Source organism: Pochonia chlamydosporia, chromosome 4 (assembly GCF_001653235.2).
Source record: "Pochonia chlamydosporia 170 chromosome 4, whole genome shotgun sequence".
Taxonomy (NCBI): Eukaryota; Fungi; Ascomycota; class Sordariomycetes; order Hypocreales; family Clavicipitaceae; genus Pochonia; species Pochonia chlamydosporia.
In genome coordinates, this window is record NC_035793.1 from 5,131,126 (window position 1) to 5,156,833 (window position 25,708).

At 49.3% G+C, this 25,708-nt stretch overlaps 8 protein-coding genes across 8 annotated transcripts; 5 read left to right on the forward strand and 3 right to left on the reverse strand.

Annotated features, from left to right (window-relative positions):
• Window positions 1-2,187: 2,187 nt before the first annotated feature.
• VFPPC_09989 (WD domain, g-beta repeat domain-containing protein) lies at window positions 2,188-5,903 on the forward strand (the record flags this gene model as incomplete). The annotated part of the gene is made up of 2 exons (XM_022428685.1): window positions 2,188-3,831; window positions 3,933-5,903. 2 exons carry the CDS (start codon window positions 2,188-2,190, stop codon window positions 5,901-5,903), a joined length of 3,615 nt encoding a protein of 1,204 aa, XP_022284051.1.
• A 319-nt stretch (window positions 5,904-6,222) lies between these two features.
• VFPPC_09988 (RNA 3'-terminal phosphate cyclase) lies at window positions 6,223-7,503 on the reverse strand (the record flags this gene model as incomplete). The annotated part of the gene is made up of 2 exons (XM_018288436.1): window positions 6,223-7,310; window positions 7,362-7,503. The coding sequence occupies 2 exons, from the start codon at window positions 7,501-7,503 to the stop codon at window positions 6,223-6,225; spliced, it is 1,230 nt and encodes a 409-aa protein (XP_018137850.1).
• Window positions 7,504-8,263: 760 nt separating this feature from the next.
• VFPPC_09987 (beta-glucuronidase) lies at window positions 8,264-9,817 on the reverse strand (the record flags this gene model as incomplete). Its single annotated transcript, XM_018288435.1, has 1 exon — window positions 8,264-9,817. One exon carries the CDS (start codon window positions 9,815-9,817, stop codon window positions 8,264-8,266), a length of 1,554 nt encoding a protein of 517 aa, XP_018137849.1.
• Window positions 9,818-10,789: 972 nt separating this feature from the next.
• Window positions 10,790-11,716, forward strand: VFPPC_14700 (hypothetical protein; the record flags this gene model as incomplete). The annotated part of the gene is made up of 3 exons (XM_018292468.1): window positions 10,790-10,960; window positions 11,020-11,342; window positions 11,398-11,716. 3 exons carry the CDS (start codon window positions 10,790-10,792, stop codon window positions 11,714-11,716), a joined length of 813 nt encoding a protein of 270 aa, XP_018137848.1.
• A 1,605-nt stretch (window positions 11,717-13,321) lies between these two features.
• Window positions 13,322-15,784, forward strand: VFPPC_09986 (OPT oligopeptide transporter; the record flags this gene model as incomplete). The annotated part of the gene is made up of 2 exons (XM_018288434.1): window positions 13,322-13,701; window positions 13,762-15,784. 2 exons carry the CDS (start codon window positions 13,322-13,324, stop codon window positions 15,782-15,784), a joined length of 2,403 nt encoding a protein of 800 aa, XP_018137847.1.
• Window positions 15,785-15,926: 142 nt separating this feature from the next.
• VFPPC_14699 (xylanase) lies at window positions 15,927-16,865 on the reverse strand (the record flags this gene model as incomplete). Its single annotated transcript, XM_018292467.1, has 1 exon — window positions 15,927-16,865. One exon carries the CDS (start codon window positions 16,863-16,865, stop codon window positions 15,927-15,929), a length of 939 nt encoding a protein of 312 aa, XP_018137846.1.
• Window positions 16,866-20,944: 4,079 nt separating this feature from the next.
• On the forward strand, window positions 20,945-22,723 carry VFPPC_18244 (MFS transporter; the record flags this gene model as incomplete). Its single annotated transcript, XM_022429887.1, has 4 exons — window positions 20,945-21,326; window positions 21,412-21,525; window positions 21,588-22,156; window positions 22,226-22,723. The coding sequence occupies 4 exons, from the start codon at window positions 20,945-20,947 to the stop codon at window positions 22,721-22,723; spliced, it is 1,563 nt and encodes a 520-aa protein (XP_022285490.1).
• A 498-nt stretch (window positions 22,724-23,221) lies between these two features.
• On the forward strand, window positions 23,222-24,816 carry VFPPC_09983 (COP9 signalosome complex subunit 2; the record flags this gene model as incomplete). The annotated part of the gene is made up of 3 exons (XM_018288433.1): window positions 23,222-23,262; window positions 23,324-23,504; window positions 23,605-24,816. The coding sequence occupies 3 exons, from the start codon at window positions 23,222-23,224 to the stop codon at window positions 24,814-24,816; spliced, it is 1,434 nt and encodes a 477-aa protein (XP_018137844.1).
• Between the last annotated feature and the right edge of the window lie 892 nt (window positions 24,817-25,708).

The window sequence follows — 25,708 nt, forward strand, 5'->3', positions numbered from 1 at the left end:
TGATGTTTGCTTTTAATTCTTCATAGTGGATTCAATACTGTTAATTTGCTATGCTGTTTTTGAGGTGGTGGCCTTGCTGTGCCATGTTTGTTGACGATAGAAGGATGTTGATACGTTAGGCGCACTGTTCCTTGTTCGGCCGAGGACTGTCTTTGCCACAAAACTGCACCCACTGATCTTCGGCGCATGTAGTCATGATGCAGCAGGCAATTCTGTTGGGGAAATATCCGTTGCATCCTTCGTAGTACGGATCTTTATGGTCTTTCAGGAAATCGTTCTTGTAGGTGTTAAGACACCCTACCTGCTCAGAGGAGAGTCATTAGCAAAATGAACGTATAACATTGAATGCAGATCCAGAACTCGAGCAGGGCGAACATCTCTGATGTCTGAAGTTGGAGAATATTGCTACTTACAGCGCAGACGACGGGATTGTGGTGGCTTTCGGTGCCCTGTACACCGTAATGCCAGAGGCTGAGGCAGGCAATTGCCACGAACTGAAAGCGTGCCATTGTTTTGAGAAGAGTATTTGATCACAGGTCCCGAAAGATAAAAGTTGGATAGAATTGTGTATTGTTTGGCGAATTTGCAAATTTCCAGGCTGCTGGCTGTCAGTCTTATACTTCGTATCATGGATAGGGGCCAAGATTCTAGACCAGTACTGACACGGGCCATGTAAGCAAGAAAAATTTATAAATACCGCTGTACGGGCTCCGGAGTGTTTTCCAGAGCTACATGTCATGTAACACAATATCTGCATGCAGCTGACCGTGTCGAGAATGAGATGCATTCGCCGTCGAGTTTTGTGCCCCGACGGTCAGCCAACGATTGGGGTCCAACACTGCCAGAATTTTACATCAAGGCAGCTGAGCTGCAAGGCGGCAAGGCAGACCGCACCATGATAATTTCTGAAGTATGATGAATCGTACGGATTCTTTTTGACCCTGGGCCTGCTTCGTATCAGTGAATCTTGGACTCAGAGCTCCAACGGTATTCGTTATGTGGGCTCAAGGCGACATCCGTTCGGCATCCAGGTGGCTAAACAGGATTCCAAAAAAAGATTTTCAACTTTCGATCAAAAGAAACACTGGAATCACACCATACATGTCTAGATCAACGTCTCATTTTCGGCATCGGAGCATGTGGTTGGTAGCAGATGTGGGGTTGGCTGCCTGTCGTGCATGTTCGATGCACATTGGGTGTCCATTGGATGTCCATTGGATGTACATTGGAAGTGTTTTCAAATGTCGGAAGGAACGAGGCTGCGTGGCGTGCTGAAGCTGGATGTCACGGTTCTTGCCAGAAAACCTGAAAGCTCTCCCCAGAGCGGAACATTGAATCTTCAATGTCCCCAAAGCTCGTGTCGACGGACGGGAGCCCGCCAGTGTCTGGCAAAGCATGTCACATCCGGGCGACTTTACTGTTGGTTGGATCGCAGCCATACGAACAGAATACGTTGCAGCCCAAGCATTCCTTGACGAGTCGTTCGACACTGCGCCCCAGGTGTCTCCGCAAGACAACAATGACTACACCTTTGGAAAAATCGGACAGTTGAACGTGGTCATCGCCACACTCCCCTTGGGGGAATACGGCATTGGTGCTGCCGCAATCATAGCGCGTGACTTGGTGAGAAGTTTCCCGAATATACAAGTGAGACTCTTGGTAGGCGTCGGAGGCGGTGCGCCCAACTCGAAGAATGACATCCGTCTTGGCGATGTCGTGGTCAGCACTCCTCAGCAGGGCCACGGAGGAGTGTTTCAATACGACCTCGGGAAAGAGGTCCAGGATCAGAGCTTTCAACCCACTGGGTTTTTAGATCAGCCACCAACAATACTACGTACGGCTCTGTCTGGTCTTGGGGCTCAGCATGACAAGGATGGGCACCAACTGGAGGAATCGATTGGTACTGCCCTTCAAAGATACCCCAGGTTAAGAAAGGACTACTCGAAACCAGATCAGAGTACCGATTTACTGTACAAATCCACCTTGGTTCATTCTTCAACACAGAGTGAGTCAGCATGTCATGAATGCTGTGGAACAGATACTGCCAACTTGATACTGCGGCCGGCGCGGGCAGACGGCGCAAATTTGGTGGTGCATTATGGGTTGATTGCTTCTGCAAACCGCGTGATGAAGGACGCAATATTACGAGATAAACTCTCGTCAGAAAGGAACATTCTATGCTTTGAAATGGAAGCTGCTGGCGTTATGAACCATTTCTCGTGTGTTGTCGTTCGGGGTATCTGCGATTATGCAGACTCACACAAAAACAAGGAGTGGCAAGGCTACGCGGCAATGGCTGCAGCTGCGTTTGCCAAAGATCTTCTTTGCAGACTTCAAAGAGCCCGCTCACTTGTTCCCCCAGAGAAAGTACATCAAGACACTCACGAAGCGGACTGTTTGAGAACCCTACGTGACACAGATCCGTCGGACGACAAGGCACGCATCGAGGAGACAAAAGGAGGCTTACTTCGCGACTCTTACAAGTGGGTTCTCAGCCATGATGGGTTTTGTCAATGGCGTGACGACCCGGAGAGTCGACTGCTTTGGATTCATGGTGACGCAGGAAAGGGCAAGACTATGCTTCTCTGTGGCATTATTGACGAGTTGGAAGCTGGTGGCAATCACCTAGTCTCATACTTCCTTTGCCAGGCGACGGAAACAAAGCTGAACAATGCGACGACATTGATTCGAGGGCTTATTTACTTATTCGCCAAAAAAAGGCGCCATTTGCTTTCACATGTCCAGAAAGAATTCGACATGGCGGGTAAAAACTTGTTTGAGGATCGAAACGCCTGGCAAATACTAAGCAGGCTTCTTGGAGCAATACTCAGCGACCCTCGGTCCAGCAACGCGGTGATAGTCATCGACGCACTTGATGAGTGCACAAAGGACCTGTCACGTCTTCTCGACTTGATCACCAGATTCTCCCGATCCTATCAAGCCAAGTGGATTGTGTCGAGCAGAAACTCGCCACCCATCGAGGAGAAGCTAGGCAACTCCTCACAAGGTTCAAGATTAAATCTCCAGCTTAATGAGAACCTGATTGCTACCGCTGTCGAAACTTTCATCTGCCATAAAGTACAGTTCTTGGCACAAGTAAAAAGGTACGATGATGCTACCAAGGAAGCAGTGAAAAACCATCTAAGCAGAAACGCCGATGCCACCTTTCTATGGGTAGCCTTGGTCTGCCAGGAGCTTGGAGATCACCAGGTTCGAAGACGTCACACACTTCAAAGGCTCAAGTCATTCCCTCCTGGTCTTGATGCTCTTTACCAGCGAATGCTCCAGAATGTTTGCGAATCTGAGGATGCAAAGTTATGCAAGGAAGTCCTAGCTACTGCTCTTACCGTTCTGCGGCCACTTAGTCTGTTGGAAATCACATCACTCATTTCACAATTTGAGCTTGATGACGCCGTGGAGGTCATTCACTCCTGTGGCTCGTTTGTGACGATTCGGCACGACATGGTATATTTTGTCCATCAATCCGCGAAGGACTTTCTACTGGACCGAGCCAAAAATACAGTTATGCCATTCGACATGAGCCACAATAATTACAGAATATGCATCAGGTCGCTGGACATTCTTGCTGAAACATTGAAACGAGACATGTACAGCCTCAAGGAGCCAGGGACTCTAATAAGTGAAATAGCTCAGCCGGAGCCAGATCCTTTGGCCCCTGCAAGATATTCCTGCTTATTTTGGGTGTCGCATCTTTCGACGTCACTTCTCCGCCGTCCCAGTCGAGAATTGCTGGGAGACTGGCAAAGCGCTGTTGCAAGATTTATTGGACAGCACCTTTTGCACTGGATAGAAGCGCGTAGTCTACTCCATGCTTTGCAGGGTAGTACTTTGGACTTACAGTTTTTAAGTTCACTTATGGTGAGTGAAAGAGCCGTGAGTTCAGCAAACAACAAATTCTAACAAAATTTCAGGAACAACAACACTCGCGTTGGTCCGATGTTTTAAAAGATGCTTGTCGATTTATATTACAATTCAAGATGGCCATCGAAACAGCACCACTACAAGTCTACACGTCATGTTTGCTTTTTAGTCCGCGCAATAGCTTGGTACGACAGCTATTTGCTTTTGAGGAGCCGAAATGGGTTACAGTAAGTGATCGGCCACAAAAATGGGACGCTTGCATGCAAACACTAGAGGGACACAGTGGCTATGTCTGCTCTGCGGTTTTCTCTCCAGATGGCCACAAGGTGGCGTCTTGTTCCGATGATGCAACAATTAAATTGTGGTCTGTGGCTACAGGAAGCTGTTTAGCGACGCTGAATGGCCATGCCGATGCAGTTTGCTGTGTCTGCTTTCCCATTAAAGGTAATTGGCTGGCATCTGGTTCCAGTGATGGCAACATAAAGATCTGGGATCTTGCTACAGAGTGTTGCATAGAGACGCTCATTGGCCACGAAAAGACCGTAAGCGCACTCGCCTTTGCACCAAATGGCACCGAGATTGTGTCGGGCTCGTTTGACGAAACGATTAGGATCTGGGACGTTGCGACGGGCTCATGCTTGCGATCCTTTCATGCCCGCCATATTACCGCTGTGGGTTTCGCTTCACATGGTAATGTGTTTGCAAGCTCGTCGCACGAAAGAAGCATACGATTCTGGGAGTTAGAGAAGGGTACTTGCTTATATACGATTAGGACTGTAATCAAGATTCACGACGTGTCTATCTCTCCACACGGCACGATGCTCGTTTCCGGAGGCATCAACGGCATCGAACTTTGGGATTTAACCTTAAGGATTCGTCTGAAGTGGTTCCATGTTATCGGGGTCGTTACTTCCATTACTTTCTCCCCTTGTGGGCAGTACGTCGTCTATCGTACTGATTCCACGCCGTCACCAAAGGGGCCGACGGTATTGCATCTGGAGTCTGGGAATTCTAGGGAGGCAAATACAACGGATTGGGGGGATCACGGGTCTGTATCGTACTCACCTGATGGCACAAAGATTGTTTCTACGTTAGGCAACGTTGTGTGGCTGTGGGAGGTGGCTCTGCTGCGAGACTGTACCGAACCGAAGGACGATGATGAGATTGTGAACAACATGTCGATCTCTGCCGATGGACAACGAGTCGCATTAGGCGGGACAGGCATTACTATTTGGGATATTCCTACTCGTCGACGTGTGCTGAAATTCGGGGATATCGGAGGTGCCCTTTATCATTTGGTGGAATTTGCACCGGACGGCTACGTGTTGGCATCTGGGTCTCAGTTTGGTAAAATTAACATCTGGAACGCGTTTGGCACGTGCGTCCAGACATGCAAGCCCACCAAGTGGTCTGAGATGATGGAAGAAATTGAGGAGCTTGCATTTTCTCCAAGCGGTCGCTTTATCGCTTCCAGCTCTGCCCACGATATCAAAATCTGGGATGTGCAGACTGGGTGCCATTTGCTGACGCTGAAGTGTCTACCGTTCGGCAGGATTACCTTTTTACCATGTAGCCAACGACTAGCCTACGCTACGAACACATCGAGTGTCCAGATTTTTGATATTTCGACTGGATGTTGCATACGCGAGTTTTCGACAACCGAACACTGGGGTTTGAAACCAGTTGCCTTTGATAAAGACTGCAAGAGAATGCTGTCATTATCAGGTCTCATGAACTTTCAGATTCACGATCTAGATACTGGAAGAAGTGAGGAATTTCGACCGGCAAGGCGCATTTGGAATAGGTCATTGGACCATGATGATAAAGGGTATAATGTCAGTATAGACTACAAGTGGATCTTGAAAGACGGCAAACGGCTCATTTGGATCCCTCCAAGTCTCCGAGAGAATGATGAAGAGACAAATTATTTGGCAATATGCGACTCGGCTGTGATTCTTGGCCACGGTTTGGGCCCAAAGATACCGCTGTTTCTATGGTTTGATACGGCTGAATTGGGATGAGCGGCGTTGATGGAAAGGGAAGGAATGGGATGGGCGTAGTATCAATTTGGGGGCGTTTCTCAGTGAGATGGGCTACAAAATAGAGTGACGGGTAAATTTATAGTGTACAGTGGGAGGGCTAAAAGTATTTAAACAAGGAGAGGCGATGCATATCGCGTTGTGTGCTGAGGCATATTGGGCTGTGTTGGAGTATACTTGGATATATTGAGTGTATTCGTGTATGCTCGGATATAGGCAAACACCTTTGACCACAGACTGTATCACCTCTTCCGCTGGGTATTCATGCTACACGCTATGCAATGTCTATTACATCCAACACTCACAACAAGAATCCTACTCCCTTGACAATATCTCCCTTGTTGTAGAATTCAGCTTTGGGCAAAAGTTCACTCACCACCCATCTCGCGGTGGTGGTATGCGTCGAGCCATGTCCAAATGGCTCATGCGTCCTTTCTCTTCTCATCTTTGTGTCTTCTTCTATGTTCAACTTCCCCATAGCGTCGATTACTCCATTTACAGTCGACTCAGCAGGGTCTTCGCTTCTCAAAAATGACGAATATCCTTCCGCGAGTGCCTGCACGAAAATAAGCTGGTCTTGAAGAAACTCGTCGACTGTGCCCCCTAAACTGGTCTCCTCGTAGAGTTGCTTGCAGAGACTGGTGCAAGCGTGCTGGATGAACTTGTCCCGTGACGATTTAATATTCTTGGGCATGGAGAAGAGTGAGTCTCGGGCCCAGCGAATTCCACCCGCTGAATGTGCTACCAGCATGATGTACCACCTTGCGTCGTTCCCAGAGTCTTCAACAGTTTTGAACTCGACATCTGCGTCGGGGTATAAATCCCCTAATGAGCGAACAAGTTCCTCTTGTACGCGCTCGTGCGATGCCCTCGGCACGATAATGTTGGCGTCTATTTTTCGAACCTCATATGATTCAGGGAATGTGTACGGTTGTGGAGGCGAGTATTTGAGCGTTTGACCCTTGGCAACGGGGTGAATCTTGACTGAAATATGGCCTCTTGATCTAGGTCCTAGATTCCACCCACGCGTCTTGAGTTCCCTCTCGATTTTGATCCCGAATCTCTCTTCCAAAGTCGGCATGAGCACCTGGTCAAAGTACTCATAACTAAGCGACCAACTAACATTGGTGCCGCCCCAAATGTCCAGCACAACCGGCTCATTTGTGTCGTTGCCCGCAAACAATACATACGGGAAGATGGCTTGGAGGATGAGCAACGCACTAGCTGCGTCAGTATCGGCTTCAATTTTGAAGTTCCGCTGGATGAGTTCCGTCGGGAGACGGCGAGGGCTGAATGTGAGGGTTTTGGAACCAACGGCGAGGCCATTGGTTTGGGCGTCTGTTACCTTGGCGAGCCAGGATAACGATGTGACGTGCTGTACTTTAAGGCCTGGAGGGATATCAGCATAAAATGGTGTAGCTAGGAAATTAGGTTACGGACCGCCACCTCGTCCTCCTTCTCGATTGCCACGGACGTTCTTGATGGTTACGGCTTGGGAGGTGAGTGCCGCGAGACCACAGGCTAGGCGGACGAGTTGGCCGCCTCCTTCGCCGGTGCGGCCGTCAAGAATGATGGGCTTCATGCTGGGCAGGGCCCGTTTGAGGGTATGTAAGGCTGGTGTGCGGAAAATGATGGCGGTTTTGTGTGGTGTTGATGGGTTGTTTGGACTTGTGAGTCAGTGCTAGGCTGCCATTAGTTGCGTGTGCACCAGCCAATTGTGGTCAAAGAAAGTACAATTCGTTTTGAAGAGAAAGATGGAAATAAAACTGAATAAATTGAATATGAAATTAAGCGAATTCCATGAACCTGCTCACCTGTATAAGTACAGTTACTTGGGTAGTTGTCTTGTGATGTGGTGGTTTGGCTGCCAAGATGCAGTGGAGATGGCTGACTTGGTGTCAAATACGGAGTATAAACACAACCAATATTTGACGTCTAAATACAGACTACTCTGGCTCATATAAGTGGTTACTTTAATTTTATTCCTCGCCCTCTCTTTTTATACATCTATTGCTCTTCTGCCTTGTTTGCCCGTGTAGTGAGTCACTCGGCATCCGAACGTATTTCCTCAGTCCCCATCTAAAACCGACTAACTGCACTGCCTCGGGTCAGCTTCAGCCCTAGCGCTTCCATTTCTAGAAGTTGAGTCGGATGTCTGTGCCGCGATCAGATTCAGTTGTAAATCCTGGGCATTATGCTCGATCACCGTCGCGGTAAACCGATGACCGAGTTCTGTTGTAAGTGAATATTTGTAAGAGATTAACCAGCAACAGACTATTGAGCGTAATTGAAGCATCAAATAGTCATTGGATAAAAGAATTAACATATCTTTGTCAAGTTCTTTACTGATCAAGGTGTATAATCACAGCCTCGCTGTATTGAACCCCAACGTTTACCGCTCCTCTATCCACCTTCAATGTCTGTGTATCATGTCGCCAATCCTTTTGCTCCTTTCCAACACTCTCATACGTCCATCTACTCCCAGCATAACTAATAGAATCCGCCTGCGCGCTCGCACCACCCGGACTGTTGAGGTGCTGAACCGTCACGGACTTGACATCCGCACCAAACTGGAGGGGAACCACTGTAGTTTTGCGATCACCCTGTCCCGGAACCCAATAGTTCATATTGACAATTGACACTCTTTTAATCTTGCCGTTTTCGTATGCCGCATACGCTGGGACCTGGGCATCAAACCCAGGCATGTTGATAAACCGAACGGTAGCTTTGCCAGAGGAACCGACGAAATCAGTCGCAAATGGCTGGGCGTAAAAGTTGGAAAACACCTGTGGTTTCATGCCGGCTGATTCGACGGGCAGCCAGAGGTCGAATCCAGAATGCATGATTTGCTGAAAGTTGAATCGTTCGATACCCACGGATAGGCCGTATAGTTGAAAGTCGACTTGCCATAGCGCAGAGCCGAGAGTAGCTTGGTAGAGGTAGTCGTGTTTCGGGTTGAGCGAGTTCCCAACCTCGGAAAGAATGAATGGAATCTTGGGATGGTTTTTCGCAAGATAATCTATCGCGGGGCGGAAATTATCTAGACGGTGTTTGATGGAAGTGTGGTTCATGAGTCCGCTGGCAAGGTTTTCTGCGTGTCCAACGTTTGTCTGGTAAAAGTGCTGGGCGACGGTTTTGACAATATTGTCTTTATTGATGCCTAGATCAAAGCAGGTTGGGACATGAAAAGCCGTTGCGTCGCCGTTGTTGACGAGACCCAAGTGTGAGGAAGTGTCGAATGCTTGGAAGAATGGGCCACATGGAAGCTTGACTGCTTTGGCAATGGCGGCGGCATATTTGGTAAAGTTGCCTACATATGTCTTGTTGTTTAAATGTGCCTGGTATGTAGGAGGCAAGAGTTTTGGATCTGGATACAAATCTGCCTCATTGCCTACTTCAAAGGAATGGATTCTGTCCATGCCAATGCCTGCGGCCGAGGTCCGAGCCCATGTTACTGCTTCATCAACATTGGCAATCGCCATGGGTAATTGAACAATAAACTTGGCACGGGGGAAATTCTTGGTCAGCGTCCAATACGACGGTCCGATGGTCGTGTTTCCGACATCCTGGAAGTTATCTACCTCTGCTCGAGGAAGTGCAGCGTCTTTTTGGTTCGGTATATAGTGCGCATAGTCGGCACTGGTACCACCCAGCCGAATCAGCGGTTTGCCTCCTGTGCGTTTGTAGATGGAGTCAATGAGGTTGAGGGAGAATTGGTTGACGCTTCCATTGTTGTATAAAGCGTATTCAACGAGAGAGGCTTGCTCGAAAGCTAGACCGGGAAAATCAGGATCAATGTATTTGGCCGCTTTCGTTTGCTCCGGGACAGAGTAGGTGGTTGTGGCGTGACAAGCTGCTGAGAATAGCAAGGCGGTTAGAAGACTGTTAGGCGCCATTTCTAGAATTATATTGCGGTTAAGACATTTAAATCGCTCTTGGAATGGGTTATCATTACTCCAAGTTGCGTTACCATCGTCGGGTGTTGTCAACTTATACCAAGATGCATCGGAAGTCGCGACGTATATGACCAGGTTCAATCTGACAGTGTACCGGCTACTATTTTACTGGCCATGACCGTTATTTGCCCGCTTAAAGGGTCTGAATGCTGTTCGCCCTTCTGCATCAAGTCACATCGCGCCGATCTTCCCGCATGAACAGGCACCCGGGCGGGGATGATCACGGCAGAGACAAAGACGCGGAAGTCGGGAGATAGCACCAGAATAGCACCAAGATAGTGTGAAGATGGGATGTAGAGTTTAGATTGGTTTGAAGTCAACAATTTGATGCATTGTTGAAAATGTTCTGTAAAACAACGGGCAGCTATACAGAACTAGGCTCCGACACATACGAGGCGGCGGAAGTGGTCACAGAAGCCATTTGTGCAACTCAGCAATACCTGACGCTTTCTCTAGCCTCAAATGCAATTCGTAAGATAAATGATGAACAACTGGTCACAAGAACTTACACATGATCAGCCCGTCGTGCACTGATGCGGCAAGCAATGGCGCAACTTTCTCTAAATATACCACAATCTGCGCCAATAGCGACATCCGACTTGACCATCCGTCACTCAATCACACAAACAGTACTTGAGACGCTGTCAGACACAGCCCTAACAGCAGATCCGCCAATGAGGCTGCTGGTGTGGCAGTGGCATAACGGCTTGTCCGCCTTGCTTTGGTAGCTGAGCCAGTCAGCCCAACCTGGATATGACGGATGCCTAGGTTACACATATAGCTTGATGTCAACGCTTCAATTCCATCACCTGTGTCGAAAACACGCAGAAAATCATCGAAATAGCTACATGATACGTTAAAAAAGGACTTGCCAAACACATCGTCTGCTCTGGGCACATCGCCAACACCACCATGTTTGGGGCCGTCCCCATCATCATCATCCGATGGGCCTGTCATATACCCTTCTTCATGACGACGGCATCCAAAGGTTATTACAACGGCGCTGTGAGCCTCGGAAACTTTTACGATACTCTTCCTCATGGGCATGCATTTCTGAACGGATTAGCCATCACCGGGTACATGGTGAGTAGCACCCAATCCAAAGGCAAGCGGACAACCATACATTAGTTAACGCTGCGTAGTCGTACATTGTATCCTTTTGGAACTTCTTCATGTTTGCAGTTACGGGATTCGCATCCGTCGGCAACAGCTTCTCGATTTTGGCCGCCGTTGGTCTCGTCGATCTCATCTTTGCATTAGTACTGATGACCGGGGTTATAATGGAGTCGCAGTACTTGCCCGTCAACCTCGGAAGTTGCCAACACGCGACGAGCTGGAGACCGAATGCAAATGGAAGGTCTTTCTTTCAAGCGGCGCAGTCGCTGAGCGAATTTTTGGAATATCGCGAACCTGAGGCTATTTGCCGAGGCATGGTTGAGACCTGGGCCATGCTCGTGGCCGTGGTGTAAGTCTTTATGGTCCTATCCTGGGAATGATGGACGGATGCTAAAAGTTAGCAGCGGAATGCTTTTTATCACGGCCTTCCTCAATATTCGACTTGGGCTAGGCGAAGTACCAATCGACTGGAGTTCGTATGTGCCATCTAGGGCTACTCTTTTGGGGTATTGGCCAAGCGGTGTCCAGTGGTCTAATTATCACCCTCGATTCGAATCATTTCGCGAATGGGTTTCACGATGGGGAGACAAGACGCCAAAAGCATATGCTCCGGTGGATTCGGAGGAAACGTTGGTCAGGGAAGATGAATCAGAATCCAAGGATCATGTCTCCGATTTGGAGTCAGAACTTGGGGAAGTACGAAAGAGTGAGGACAGGGTCTAAGGGTATTGGAAGGCATTTAAGCCATTTCGGGGGGATTTTGTAGACTAGAATGACAAGTGTGTAACTTGCGGCGCAACGAATGATGATTATCCATTTTACCAATACTGTGATTCGTAGCTCGATGCTTGATGTCGATCCATCAGTTAGTGGTCATTTGTAGCGACGTTCCGAGATTGCCATTAGCTCTAAGGCCGACCAAGTTGCTCAACACGTGGATTCTGGCGGTATCTTTTGCTGGACTGCACATTGCGCTGACAAAGTTGGCTTACATCTACCAGGGTACTGGATCCGGGGATGAGGCATGCCGACAAGTAAAGCTAACTTGGGGTGAACAGCTTTGGGGTAGGATCTACATCCAGGACTGATTGTGCGCGTATCGACCAGACAAGTGGACATCATGAAGTGCCTCACCACGAGTCGTTGTCGCCAACTTACGCCCTTTTGGTCAATATTCTTACTACGAAACGGGTCTTTAGGTCAGCTGTATCTTCTCATTTGCCAGATACTTTGTCATGACGATTATGTCCGTGTTAGCTTTCCGGCGAACTAGTTGACCTCAAGTAATAGCATCGTCCGGGTTTACTGGGATATAGCACGCTTGCAGCTACAGTGGAGAAACTACCATAACTCGAACACATAAAGGACATAAGACAACCTTGTAATTGGCTCCAAGTACGCCGTAGGGACTGAGCTAGGGAGACTAACCACGGTCAACAGGGGACTTTTGACAGCAACCCCCCGCGACGCCAGCGACCCCCACAGACGAAATGGGAAGTCAGGGAGCGAATGGTTGAGATATGGTAATTGGGCTAAATGGCGGCTTGCGGCTTCGTTCTCCGACGTGGAGTTGTCGATAGGGGAGTGTTGACAACGAAATACGAAGTAATAGAGGGACAAGAGGAGATAGGCAGCAATTCGGTTTCGAACGGCTTGACGCGAGTCTCCTTCCAGTCGACAAACATACTTGAAGCACAAGTCCCTGCTTTCGTATCTCGGCTTGTATTAAAGACAGTCGCCATAAAGTCGCCGTAAACTAGCCCGACCCGTCGGAAACGGCTAATGAGGCTGGCTTGTTGACCAATGCCGTGTTACACTTGACATGAATACCGAGAAAGGCCGTCGGCAAACCAACTTGCAAACGCTGAACAGTGAACACCCTCTTCTCTTCTCATCTGTTCTCTTGTCACCGTCGAAAATGACAGAAACTGGACAACAGAGTACAAGATTGCGGGGTTAGTTAGTAAATCTTACGACGCCCGTTGCTTTCCTTAGTTTACCACTCCACTCATCACTTTGGCATCGAAACATCCGGATATGAGTGGAGTTGACCCCATCTCCATGATACTCCATGATGCTAGAGACCAGGGTGTAAGTGAAGCGGGTGCAACCATCCACCATGATCCCCAGTTGAAGCGGGCCTATCGCAATGACCACTTGCGTTGAGCTATGTTGTTTCTGTTCGTGTGCCTTTGGTACTTGCGTCCAGAGAAGAAGCGAGTTCCGTTTATTAATGCTGGTCCTGCCTTTCTCTAGCTCTCCTGTCCCTTGCCCTTCCGTGTTTGTATGCTTCCTCACAACTTACACCAGGAGCAGTAATCTCAAACCATGAAGAATCCCTTCAAAGTGTCCAGCTCAGGACCAGACACAATCTCACCTGAGCGCACGGAATCCAGTGAAAAGTCCGCCGCTGGGACCGATGTCGCCGCCGCAAAAGCAGACCTGAAGCGATTCAAGGAGGCACACCAACTAGATCCCAATCTTCCCCAAAAGGAAATCGATGCCATTAACCATGCGATAAAACATGGTGACGCCGAAGAACTTGTCCACGCTGACCACCTTCTCAGCGAGGATTCTCCCTACGAGGAGGTTCGTGCTGCGGTGAGAAACACTGACAATGACGAAGTGGCGAATACGGTGAGAGCATGGGTTCTGGGGATGATTTTTGTGACGGTGGGAAGTGGTCTGAACATGTTTCTGAGTATGAGGTTCGACATGTTTCTCATATGGCTCTCTATGTAGACGAGATTAGCTGACTGTTGCAACAGGAGCCCTGCCATCAACTTTCCAGCCATCGTCGTCCAGCTTCTCGTCTATCCGCTCGGCTGCCTATGGGCCAAAGTCGTACCAACAAGAGTATTCAACACGTTTGGACTGCGATGGACCTTCAACACCGGCCCATTCACCATCAAAGAACACGTCGTCATCACTCTCATGTCCAACGTCTCTCTCGGCTATGCCTACAGCACAGACGCCCTGTTGGCACTGCAAGGAAAGCCCTTCTACAACCTAAACCTCGGCTGGGGCTTTTCCATACTTTTCACGCTGAGTTCCCAGCTCATTGGTATTTCTCTCGCTGGGCTCTTTCGCCGGTTCCTCGTCTGGCCTGCGGCTATGATGTGGCCCAACCAATTTGCCAGCACGTCCCTTTTCTACGCTCTACATGACAAGAGCAAGAGTGATGGCGTCCACTCCAACGGCTGGCTGATTAGTCGGTACCGCTGGTTTGCCATTGTTGCCATGTCCATGTTCTGCTACTACTGGATCCCTGGCGTGCTGTGGCAGGGCCTGTCTGTGTTTGCATTCGCGACCTGGATCCGGCCTAAGAATGTGGTTGTGAATCAGCTCTTTGGAGGAACCACTGGACTTTCGCTCATCCCTCTCACCTTTGATTGGACTTATGTGACGGCGTATCTCGGCGATCCCCTGCTCGCCCCTACACACTCCCATGTGAATACTCTTGTTGGTTTATTCATCTTCGTGCTCCTTCCAACTATTGGGATGGCCTACACGGGCACCCTGTTCGCCGACTATCTCCCCATGGTGACTGCACAAACCTACGACAACACCCAAAACAACTACAACGTCAGCAAGATTCTCGGCGACGGATTCAAGTTCAGCGAGCAAAAGTACAAGGAATATTCGCCCTTGTTCCTAGCGCCAACATTCGCTCTCAACTACGGCCTTTCGTTTGCTGCGCTCACAGCGGCCATCGTTCACATCGGCTTATACCACGGCAAGGAAGTGTGGCATCGTTTCCGCGCAGCTCGCAACCAAGAACCGGATATCCATCTTAAGATGATGCAAAAGTACGTCGAAGCACCGGACTGGTGGTACGGCGCCCTCTTCCTCGTCGCCATTGCGTTTGGCCTCGTCACGGCAGAAGCATACGACTCCCAACTTCCATGGTGGGCATTCTTCGTGTCTGTCATCGTTGCTCTCATCTTCATCATCCCGACGACCATGATCCTCGCCGTGTCAAATATCCTGCTCAGTCTCAACGTTATTTCGCCCTTCCTAGCTGGATTCATGATCCCCGGACGACCCATTGGCGTCATGCTCTTCAAGGTGTTCAGCACAATCACCCTTGGACAGGCGCAGACATACAGCGGCGACTTAAAACTCGCGCATTATATGAAGATTCCCCCCAAGATCACATTCTGGTGCCAAGTCGTCCCCACCATCTGGGCCGTCTTTGTCCAGATTTCCGTCATGAACTGGACCCTCGGAAACATCCCCGACGTGTGCAGCAACCTCCAAAAGAACCACTTTACGTGTCCCAACGGCCGGGCCTTCTTCTCTTCCAGCATCGTATGGGGCGTCATCGGACCGCGACGCATGTTTGGCGTGGGAAGCATGTACGCCCGCTTCAACTGGTTCTGGCTCGTTGGCGCCGCGTTCCCCGTGCTGTTGTACGTGCTCACCAAGACGCTCAATATCAGGTTCTTTAGACACTTTCAGGCGCCCATCATGCTCGGCGCCATGGCATGGTTGCCGCCCGCTACGCCCCTGAGTTTCTCGTCTTGGGGAATCGTCGGCCTCGTTTTTAATAAGTGGATTCGGAACAGGTGGAATGGCTGGTGGACGACGTACAACTACACCACGGCTGCGGCCCTGGATGCCGGTCTTATCCTGAGCACCATCATCATCTTCTTTGCTATTACTTTTCCTAACGTGACGGTGCCTCAGTGGTGGGGGAATGTAGCTGTTTTTGAAACGCTGGACGCGACGTATGCTGCTATTTTGAAGACGGTGCCTGAAAATGGCACATTTGGACCGGCGACGTGGTGATGAATGAATGAGTTATGACATGTTGTTTTTCTTCTTTATATACGAGCATAACTATTTATGTACCAAAACATTTTCTGAAAGGAAACAACGTATGTGATGAACGTAGTACAACACCAACGGCTTGAGTCGGATGGTGCTACTGTTACACCAGCACAGCCTTCCCAACCTCTCCCGATAGATCAACACTGCATACATTCCTACACCTCTCCTTATTTGTAACGCCATGCAGAATCTCAACCCATTGTACGTCCATCGTCGCCTCTCCACCCTGAGGCATGCTTCCAGTCCATGAGCCTCCGTCACTCCACATATTCAACAGCACATAGCTCTTATCCCTCGGCACCTGAAAATCACTAACAAGAACCTGTTGCCCGTCCGCATAAAACGTAGTCTTGCCCGGTGTCCAGTCCAATCTATGTGTAGTCCAATCGGACCACTGCTTTCCGCCGGGCAGATTAATTTCGTGCGTGGCTCCGGGGACGGGCTCCCCGTTCAAGACACCAGGCTGGTTCGTATAATGCACCAGGTTATGGTCACCCTTTGTCAACATCTCGATATCGGATTCTTGTACATCGGCTGGATTCTCAGAGTGCAGGTATGTGAATACAGAGCCGCACGCGCCGGTCGATCCTGTGATCCGGGAATACATTCTGATAGACGCATGGTCAAGCATTTCGTTGGACTGGAGCTCGGCGGCGGTTTGGAACCCCGGAAGGCGAGTCGATCTCATTCTGAGGTATGTATTTGAACCGCCATTGGCCTGGATGTATAAGTTGTTGAAGGTTTTCACCATGGGGAAGGCAGTATCGCCATTTTTGTACTGCTGAGGAGCCCAGAAGTCACGGAGCGGTGTTCCCCAGTCGAAGAAGGCACTTGTAGTTGGCGAGTTTGCGTTACCATCGACTGAGTCAATTACGGCTGGGGAGGAGACGTATTGAGATAGAGAACGAAAGTCCCAGAACCCGTGGGAGGTAAAGTATGTTGGAGATGAGCCATCAGTTAAATAGCAGTCACATTGGGGATCGCCGAAAACCAGAGGCAACAGAGCCAGAAAAGAGGTGAAGACAAGGTTGGACAACATGGTTTCGACAACTAGTGATAATCGCAGTTTCACTTCTTTCCATTTCTACGTCTATGGCTAATCAGCAGCAACTATCATGACTTTAAATGTTGCCAGTTTAAAAACTAGACTACTAACTCCACGACGAGACTCGACAACCAAGCTAACTCCATCTTGCAACTCAATAAGGCCGATTGCAACTTCATCCGAGATAAAGGAAGTTGCTTGAAACCATAACCAAGGAAACTTATAGCACAACAGCGAGTAATATCGAGTTGGTTAAATACAAGATCGTCGCTACGTTGCAGTAGGATCTGGATGCCAGGTCAAGTTGTAAGCCGTCGGTGGTCCTTGTAACCAATCTAAGTCTGGTGGCTCCTGGACTCGGAGAGTTCCCACAAGGAGAAAGTTGGCCGTTAAATTCGCAACTCCCTCGTCTCAACCCCTCGTCTGTCTCCGTTGTGGTTTTCCAACCTGTGCTCCAAATTTTGAGCCTCATAAAAGTCGGAGATTCCCCCCAACGCCACAACTTTCCCAGACTCAGCTGGCAAACCAGGTTCATGTCCGAACGCTTTGGGGGGCAAAACTGTGTAAGCAACCCGCATGACCGTCACTAGCTCCGTTCCAAGCCACTAATTCTGCACATTAGTTAGGCAGTGCCCGAAAGAGGCCAAGAATCTCCTCTCTTGGCATCTTCCCTCTGCCGGTTGGATTCCTGGTGCTCCCTGTACCATGTGTCGGAGCTCTGTGATGGCATTTTCATTTTAAGCCTCAAAAGCTGACGACAAATTGTCGAATCATGCATGCTGTGTCTCGGCACTCCTATTTTACTGCCGGACATCCTTTCGCCTCTACTTGAACCTTGGTTTACCTTCGCACACCATTGTGGTACCGGAATCCTCGTGTTGGACTGGGAACAGCCTCACGAATCACGACAAGGGTCGAATCTGCCTCACAAATTGCCACTTGGTGCGGCTGCTTGTGGGGTAAATAATTCTGTAAATGAGGTTTTCGGTTTCCCCAGAGCGTTTGAAGCGACCACTTCTGCTCAGATCTGTGGCTAGATCTTCCACACCGCGTCCAAGTGACTCCATTGGACTCAGAATTGCCGGAAAGCGTTAAGACAGCTGAGTAGCTCCATGCCACCGGGGCAAGCAAGGTTGGCTGCTCGATCCCATCGGTTAACTTGACTCTTTGAAATGAGGCTCTGCGAGTCAATAAGCGGGTTCGGGCCCCGGGAGATTCCAGCATCTTTACTGATAGGCGATCGGAATTCCACGTAGTATATGCACCTGTCCGATTCTCGCTGCACAACCTGCTTGCATGATCCCCTGATAGATGAGCACTTTATATAACCTCTTCCAAGCGCCATTGCCGACTGTGTTTTGTGAACCTGACATCCCCCCCTCTCTTCTGACGACCTTGCCGACAGATGTGCTGTGCTGCATTCTTTGAAATCCGGGTATAGTCATCGTCAAAGTAAACATCAAGCTCCCGACTAACTCTTCACAGTATTTACGCATGGAAACGTTACGATCAAAGGACTCATCATAGCCCAAAATGCCGCCATTGCAGAAGCCATTGCAGAAGCCAACCTGGGAATGCCCCAACGTGGGCTGTGCTCCTAGACACATTACCTCCACAATGGGATCAGCTTGTCCAAAATGTCAGAGACCACGGACATTCCCGCTGGCAAAACATCCCAAGACTGGACCACCCACTGACCTCCCGGTTGTTCGGCTGAATAACAGGAAGTAAGAGGTGGTATATCAATCAAGTTTGCTTGAGGAAAGCAGGCCATTGTGTTTTGGTGACAACCAGGATCAAACAATCAGGGGAGAGGGAGTCTTACAAGCCTGATTCGTGGTTCACTTCGTTGTTGAATCCCAGGTAGTATTGCGTCGGCAAGCACAGGATTTCCACTTTATTTGTGGCCAAACCAAATTTACTTGGCTTCCCCTCACTCTGGTGCTCGCGATGTCCAATGTGCTGCAGCCTCACTTTGATCAATCATTCTGTTGGGTTGCCTCTCTGAGTCAGCTCCTACATTCTGACTTGTAGGGAGCACTTGCGGCTGAGATCCAGTGTACCAGTCCCAGCTCAGCCTCACAACTCGTCCTTCTGTGCAACAAGCTCATGTTTCTAAAGTGTAAAAATTCTGTGATTCGACAACGGAACGTCACCCGAGTGCCAGCTTCGAATGCCATGTTGTTTGTGAGACAAGCAGCCTGCTCCCACAAGAGAATACTACCATCGCCATGGCGCTGTGTTCCACGAACTGCAGAGTTGCGAGGCAGCGTCTGCCCAATCCGAGTCGAAAATGCCCTGCAACATGGCCGACCCATGCACTCACTGGCGGATGATAGCAAACCATTGCGTTGAGTTGGTGATTTCCTCGGGAAGACGAACTTGCCCCAGTCGGACTTGCGAGCAGTCATCCGACGTGAGCAAACCTGTTCTATCATTGTAGACGAAAATCAAGAAGGGTGAATTGGATCATACGCCGCGGCTAGGGGTATACAGCTGTTGAGTGAGTCTGAACCTGCCAGCGGTCGACATGACAGCTTAGCAAGAAGTCGTGGCGGATCTTGCAGAATGGTCGCATCGCAATGTCCACACGGGACCAGCCCAGAGCCCACGAGAGCGCTAGGTTTGTACCTTCGGGATATCCAGTATTTGACCTTATTCATATGATGTTTGCCGATTCGTCTGATTGACTAGATAACGTAGACTGGACCGTAAGCAAGGGTTTTGGAGAAAAGAACCTGGCGCTACCGACAGAGTGACGAAAGACGATGTGGACAGTCAGAGGCGGAATGTATTCCATTTCCCCAATTACGCTCCTGTTCGTAGCCCCCCATCTAGGAAAGAGCTTATACGGCCAACAAGATACACTGGAGGACTGAGAGCAGCGAAGAGAAAACCGCGTTGCAAAGGACCTTGGCCAATTTTGTTGCTTCCAGGATTTTGCACACAAATACCTACAATCCTCGTACTTAGCTGCACTAGGGCGCAGCTGTGTTGATAAATGATAGATCCATGGACACGTGAAGTGACATCTCCTCCTTGGCCAAGCACCACTCATTTCTGGCTTCGGTTCAGTTGTGAAGTACAACCTCAATCTAAGCCTCAGTCACATTGTCGTTGCGACTGTTGGGGAGCTTCTGAGTATCCTCTCAAGCCTCTTATGTAGCTTGGCAACCTCTGTCACCATCTGTTCCGGGCGCGCGATAATGCGCATTGAATGGTAGGAGATGTTGTCACGATGAAAACAAGCCCGACTAGGCAGATGTACATATCCGCTGCGACACGGGTCGATGCCGAATTGGCCCACACTATCGTCAGTCTTTCGATCCCGATTCTTCGTTAGGCACGTCCGTACTCTGTATGCAGAGCATTATTTGAGGCCCTCCAACAGCCATCAAGAGGCTGACCAACCGGGTACAAGTCCCTGCTCTCCACGCATTCCTTCACTAGCTTCCGTGACGCCTCGAATGCTCATTCGCCAGCAAGATAACATATTGCGTGTCGCCCTAATGCAGGGCTGATGGAAATGTCAGCCACCATTGGATTGTCTGCGACTTTCCAATCATTTGGTTGCAGTATGCGTGGCAACAGGGACACACGGCGTCGTTGGTTCACCATGACGTAGAGATATATGGATGCAGTACCCCTTTGTAGATGGATGAGAACAACGTTCGTCATTCATGCTCTCGTCAACCTCGCACTAAATAGGTTTCAATGTGGACCAAGCAGGAGACACGACCTAATTGTTCTAGATTTGTCGCGCTAAGCTCCCACCTTCGGGTTCGCAACCCGGAATCAGTGGGTAAATCGGTTTGGCGTCTCTCCTTTAGGTTCAGCTCCACCGGCTGGGGACATCATCTTCGTCAGGTCGGCAACCTTGACTCTAATCTTTCTTCTTCACCTTCATCTATTCCTCTTTGTGGCTTTCGGTAACCTTCCTGGATTACACCCGTCGTTCCTTTCGCGACAGCGTGGGCAAGCACTTATCCATACGCAGTGGGTAGACATTCGTTACTGGCCATCTCGGGTTCGAAAGTCTGCTCGTTTTGAGCCTAGCCCAAACCTCGAGCACCATGACCTCAGTAGACGGTGAGAGGCGGCGCGGGGCCACCGGCCGCGAACTGGATGAGGAGGCAGACGATTATTTTGGGGATGCTTCAGCCGAAGAGACGCCCCTGCTAAACACCGATCTGCCACCAGACGTCGTACCAGACCGGTCGTTCCAGCACCTGGTTGTGAGCATGTGTGTGCTGTTCTTATTCATTGTCGAAGTCAGCACCTTTATTATGCAGCCGCCACTGCAACAGGTGATGGAAGACCGAATTTGTGGCGAGATCTTCCCAGACCACGAGCTGGGTATTGTATCGGAAACGGATAGTCGATGCAAAGATAATAGAGTACAAAAGGAGCTGGCAATGTTGCGATCATGGGAAGTCTCAGCCGAGATGTTTGTTCGTAAGTTTTGCGCGTGTACCACAAGACTAATTGCAATTTTTCTTCGTTCGGAGAAGTAGTTCCTACCTTGGTCTAACATCTCCAGCGTTCTTTGTGCAAATTCCCTACGGAATCATTGCCGACAAGTATGGCCGACGGCCTGTTTTGTTTTTAGCCCTATTTGGAGCAGTCATCCAAACAGCTTGGGTTCTTCTAGTCTGTAGGTGGAAGCCGAGTTCATTTGGTGCTTGAAGAGTCAACGAGAGCTAACGTCGGCAACAGTGGGTATGCCAAAAACCTTTTCTGTCTGGTCCATGTTATACGGCAACATCGCATTCCTCATCGGAGGAGGCGGACAAATGGCCGGAGCCATGGTGTGGACATTACTTGCGGACGCCATCCCTGTGGCCAGGCGTACAAGCGTCTTTTACCTTCTTTATGCCATGATTCTCATTCTGGCTGTTGTTGTGAATCCTGTTGCCGCACTCCTGCTGAAAATCGACCCCTGGATTGCAATTTGGTTGGGTTTTGGTATCCTCATAGCAGGCCTCTTTGCATCGTTGCTGGTGCCGGAAACACTTGCGCTTCGTCAAAAGGCCGATAGCAAACGGCCACGAGGGGCTAGCTTTGATGGCGCGACCAATGTGAACATTGCTCCTCGGAAAACCTGGATCCAGCATGCCGTTTTCACCATGAAAAACGACATGGGCCATATTTGGCGCTTCATCTTTGCCTCAAGAAGTGTCATGATTCTTATTTTTGCGTATGCGATCAACTTCCCGATCAGATTGAACCAGACGTTCAATCTGCTTCAGTACATGACCAAGAGATTCAACTGGGAATGGTCAACTGTATGTTCTCCCAGTGTCCTCCGATGTGTGCATCTTGAACTGGCCCTTCCAGACTAACACATCAAATAGGCGACGTACGTTTCTACGGTTAGCAACATCACAGCGGCGGTAGTGCTTCTAGTACTATTGCCGGCTGGCTCTTGGATTCTTGTGAAGAAGCGCGGGCTCGACCCTCTGAATAGAGACTTAATGCTAATGCGCGCTTCGCTAATTTTTGTCATTGCCGGGAACTTTCTCACAGCTTTCGCTCCTACAGTGTGGTTGTTCATCATTTCCCTCATCGTCACCAGTCTAGGCACAGGGTTTACAACGCTCTGTCGAGCGCTACTGAATGCCGTGGTCGAGCCGCATACTGTTGCCACGCTGAATACAACCGTGTCGATGATGGAGACTATCATGGGCCTCGTCAGTTCCCCAGTCCTGGGATGGCTCCTCAGCAAAGGCTTGGAGCTTGGTGGAGTTTGGATGGGATTGCCATACCTCGTCTGCGCCATCCTCGCGGCACTTACGGGAGCATTGATTCTGGCATTCAAGCTCCCTGTAGGATTTGCCCAGGCGTCATCGTGAATACAATTGTGTACTATATTTCGGCCACTGGAAGTGGTGTTGTAGTCGTGGAAGGCATCGCTGGCCAGGCTGTTTGGATGGCGTTTGGAGTTTGGTGATTAATAATGGAGAGCATGGGAAACTAGCATCGATTTCATCTTTAGAAAGATTAATCTCACGACATCATTCCAATCTTAAAAAATTGTGAGTGAAGTTCCAGGATCACCCCAAGGAAAGAACACGGCTCATCGGTGGGGTTCTTATCGATAAGAGCAATTGTGCCGCTGAAGCATAGGCAGCACCGTCCTGGACCTTGAGCAAGGGCCACCCACCAGTTCACCTGAGTGACTAGTTGAGCCCCGCGTCAAGCTGCTCTCCACCTCCAACATTATCAACGCCGTTGATTGACCTCCATGACAAACTATTATCAACGCGCGAACCCTGCCTGCTGACAGTCTGAATATCGGACTTTCTCATACTTCGCCTCCCTGTACCCATACCACCGATAAAAAAGTAAATATGTCGGACGATGAAGATTTTATGCAGGAATCGGACGAGGAGCAGTATGCCGTCATCACTATCTCACCGCAGCCAGGCGATCCAGCTAACGCTAATCTCTAGATACGACTTTGAGTACGAGGAAGACGAAGATGACGAATCTGGCGACGTGGACATCGAAAACAAATACTATAATGCGAAGCAGTTGAAGCTTACGGACCCCGATGATGCCATTTCCGAATTCCTCGGCATTCCACCGCTGGAGCAGGAGAAAGGTGAATGGGGGTTCAAGGGATTAAAGCAAGCAATTAAACTAGAGTTCAAGCTGGGTAAATACGACGAAGTGAGACCACGACTCCCGCGCAGTTCGTCGCCCTTTCGCAGCATGGCTAACGTTTCATCAGGCAGCAGACCATTTCGCAGAGCTTCTCACCTACGTCAAATCGGCCGTCACGAGAAATTATTCCGAAAAGTCCATCAACAATATGCTTGACTATATAGAGAAGGGGGCCGACGGCAAGGAAGCTGCAAAAAGCATGGAGAAATTCTATTCCCTAACCCTACAGAGTTTCCAAAGCACAAACAACGAGAGGCTATGGCTAAAGACCAACATCAAACTCGCCAAGCTTTTACTTGACAGAAAAGAGTACAGCTCGGTTTCCAAGAAACTTCGAGAACTCCACAAAGCCTGCCAACGACCCGATGGAACAGATGATCCTAGTAAAGGCACATACTCACTTGAGATTTACGCCCTCGAGATTCAAATGCTGGCAGAGACAAAGAACAACAAGCAGCTGAAGGCTTTGTATCAAAGGGCACTCAAAGTCAAGTCTGCAGTCCCGCATCCCCGCATCATGGGGATTATCAGAGAATGTGGAGGAAAGATGCACATGAGCGAGGAGAACTGGAAGGAAGCCCAGAGCGACTTCTTCGAGTCATTTCGCAACTATGACGAGGCTGGGTCACTGCAACGAATTCAGGTGCTGAAATATCTACTTCTATCTACAATGTTGATGAAGTCCAACATCAACCCCTTCGACTCACAAGAGACCAAGCCCTACAAGTCTGATCCCAGAATATCAGCAATGACCGAGCTTGTAGACGCTTACCAAAGGGACGACGTTCACGCATACGAAAAGGTACTACAGGGACACCAAGATATCTTGGACGATCCATTCATCGCCGAAAATATTGACGAGGTTACCCGAAACATGCGAACCAAGGGTGTCTTAAAGCTGATAGCTCCCTACACTCGGATGAAACTCGCCTGGATCGCGAAGCAATTAAAGATCTCTCAGCCCGAGGTGCAAGACATACTCGGCTTCTTGATTGTAGATGGTAAGATCAATGGATCAGTCAACCAGCAAGATGGAATCCTTGAAATTACCTCAGATGCCGACATGGATCGGATTCGGGCCATGAGTAGCCTCTCCACATCGATATCAGATCTTTTTGCGGCCACCTTTAAAGAGGGCGATGGCTTCAGAAGTCATGAGCGCGATACTGCGTTCGACCAGTCCATGGACTTTCAAGGTCTCTCTATGGGGAGAGCCCTCGGCCATCGCGGTCCAGGGCAACAACGTGCAAAGAAAGGCAAAGCTACTATGTGGGCATGAAGCACCGAATTCTAGTAGCATACGATGTAACAATATGGGCATGGATATTCTTCCTGCGTCTTCGTGCTCATGCTTCCATTCGTCTTTGGCATCGTTGCATTCCGGTTTTAGAAAAATACCTCATCCGGCTGCTGAGCAGGAGTATTTCCCTTAGAATTTCTTAGCTTGTCTCCTTTGGTTTTACGAGCATGAAAAATTTCTACTTCTGTTGCACAGAAATGGAAGAGTCTTTCGGCAAGAGGGTGTGAAAGCCTGGTCTTCCGAGCACCCAAGACGCGTCTAATGGTGCATACACAACCGTGTTAGGCAACTCACTGGCCATTGGTGTGTGGTACGGGATGGAGAAGGAGAATTTGACAAACTTGGGCTTTGGGCTTGGAGCTTGGAGCTTGGAGCGTAGAGACCTCACAGTAATAATGGCAATGAATGAATACGATTCGATTATAAACCTAAACCTGTGTTGGGACCAACTGTGGTTGCAGTCACGATGCTGATGCATTGACATGCAACATTACTCGTCAACACCATCTACAGTTTGGGGTAAATGCAGATACCTGCAGAATAACGTAAATAAAATAATAAAAAAAAATATTAGCAAAGACAAAGAAGGGGACGAGGGGACGAGAGTGAGAGGGGGCAAATTAAGGAGAATGAATGAATGACACGAGCAGAGGAACAGAGGAACAGAGGGAGGGGCCTTTGTCACAACGAGGTGAACCAACATCCAAGATACTGCATAGCCAAGTGTTATCAAATTGTCGAGAAGTGACCAATTCTGTATTGTTTCCGGGCACCCCGCCTCGGTGGCCGGTCCAACCTCGTCCGTGTCTGTGAGGAGAATCCCTTTGGAGCAGCTATCCGATGACAAACCATCCCAACCGACAGAATCGGA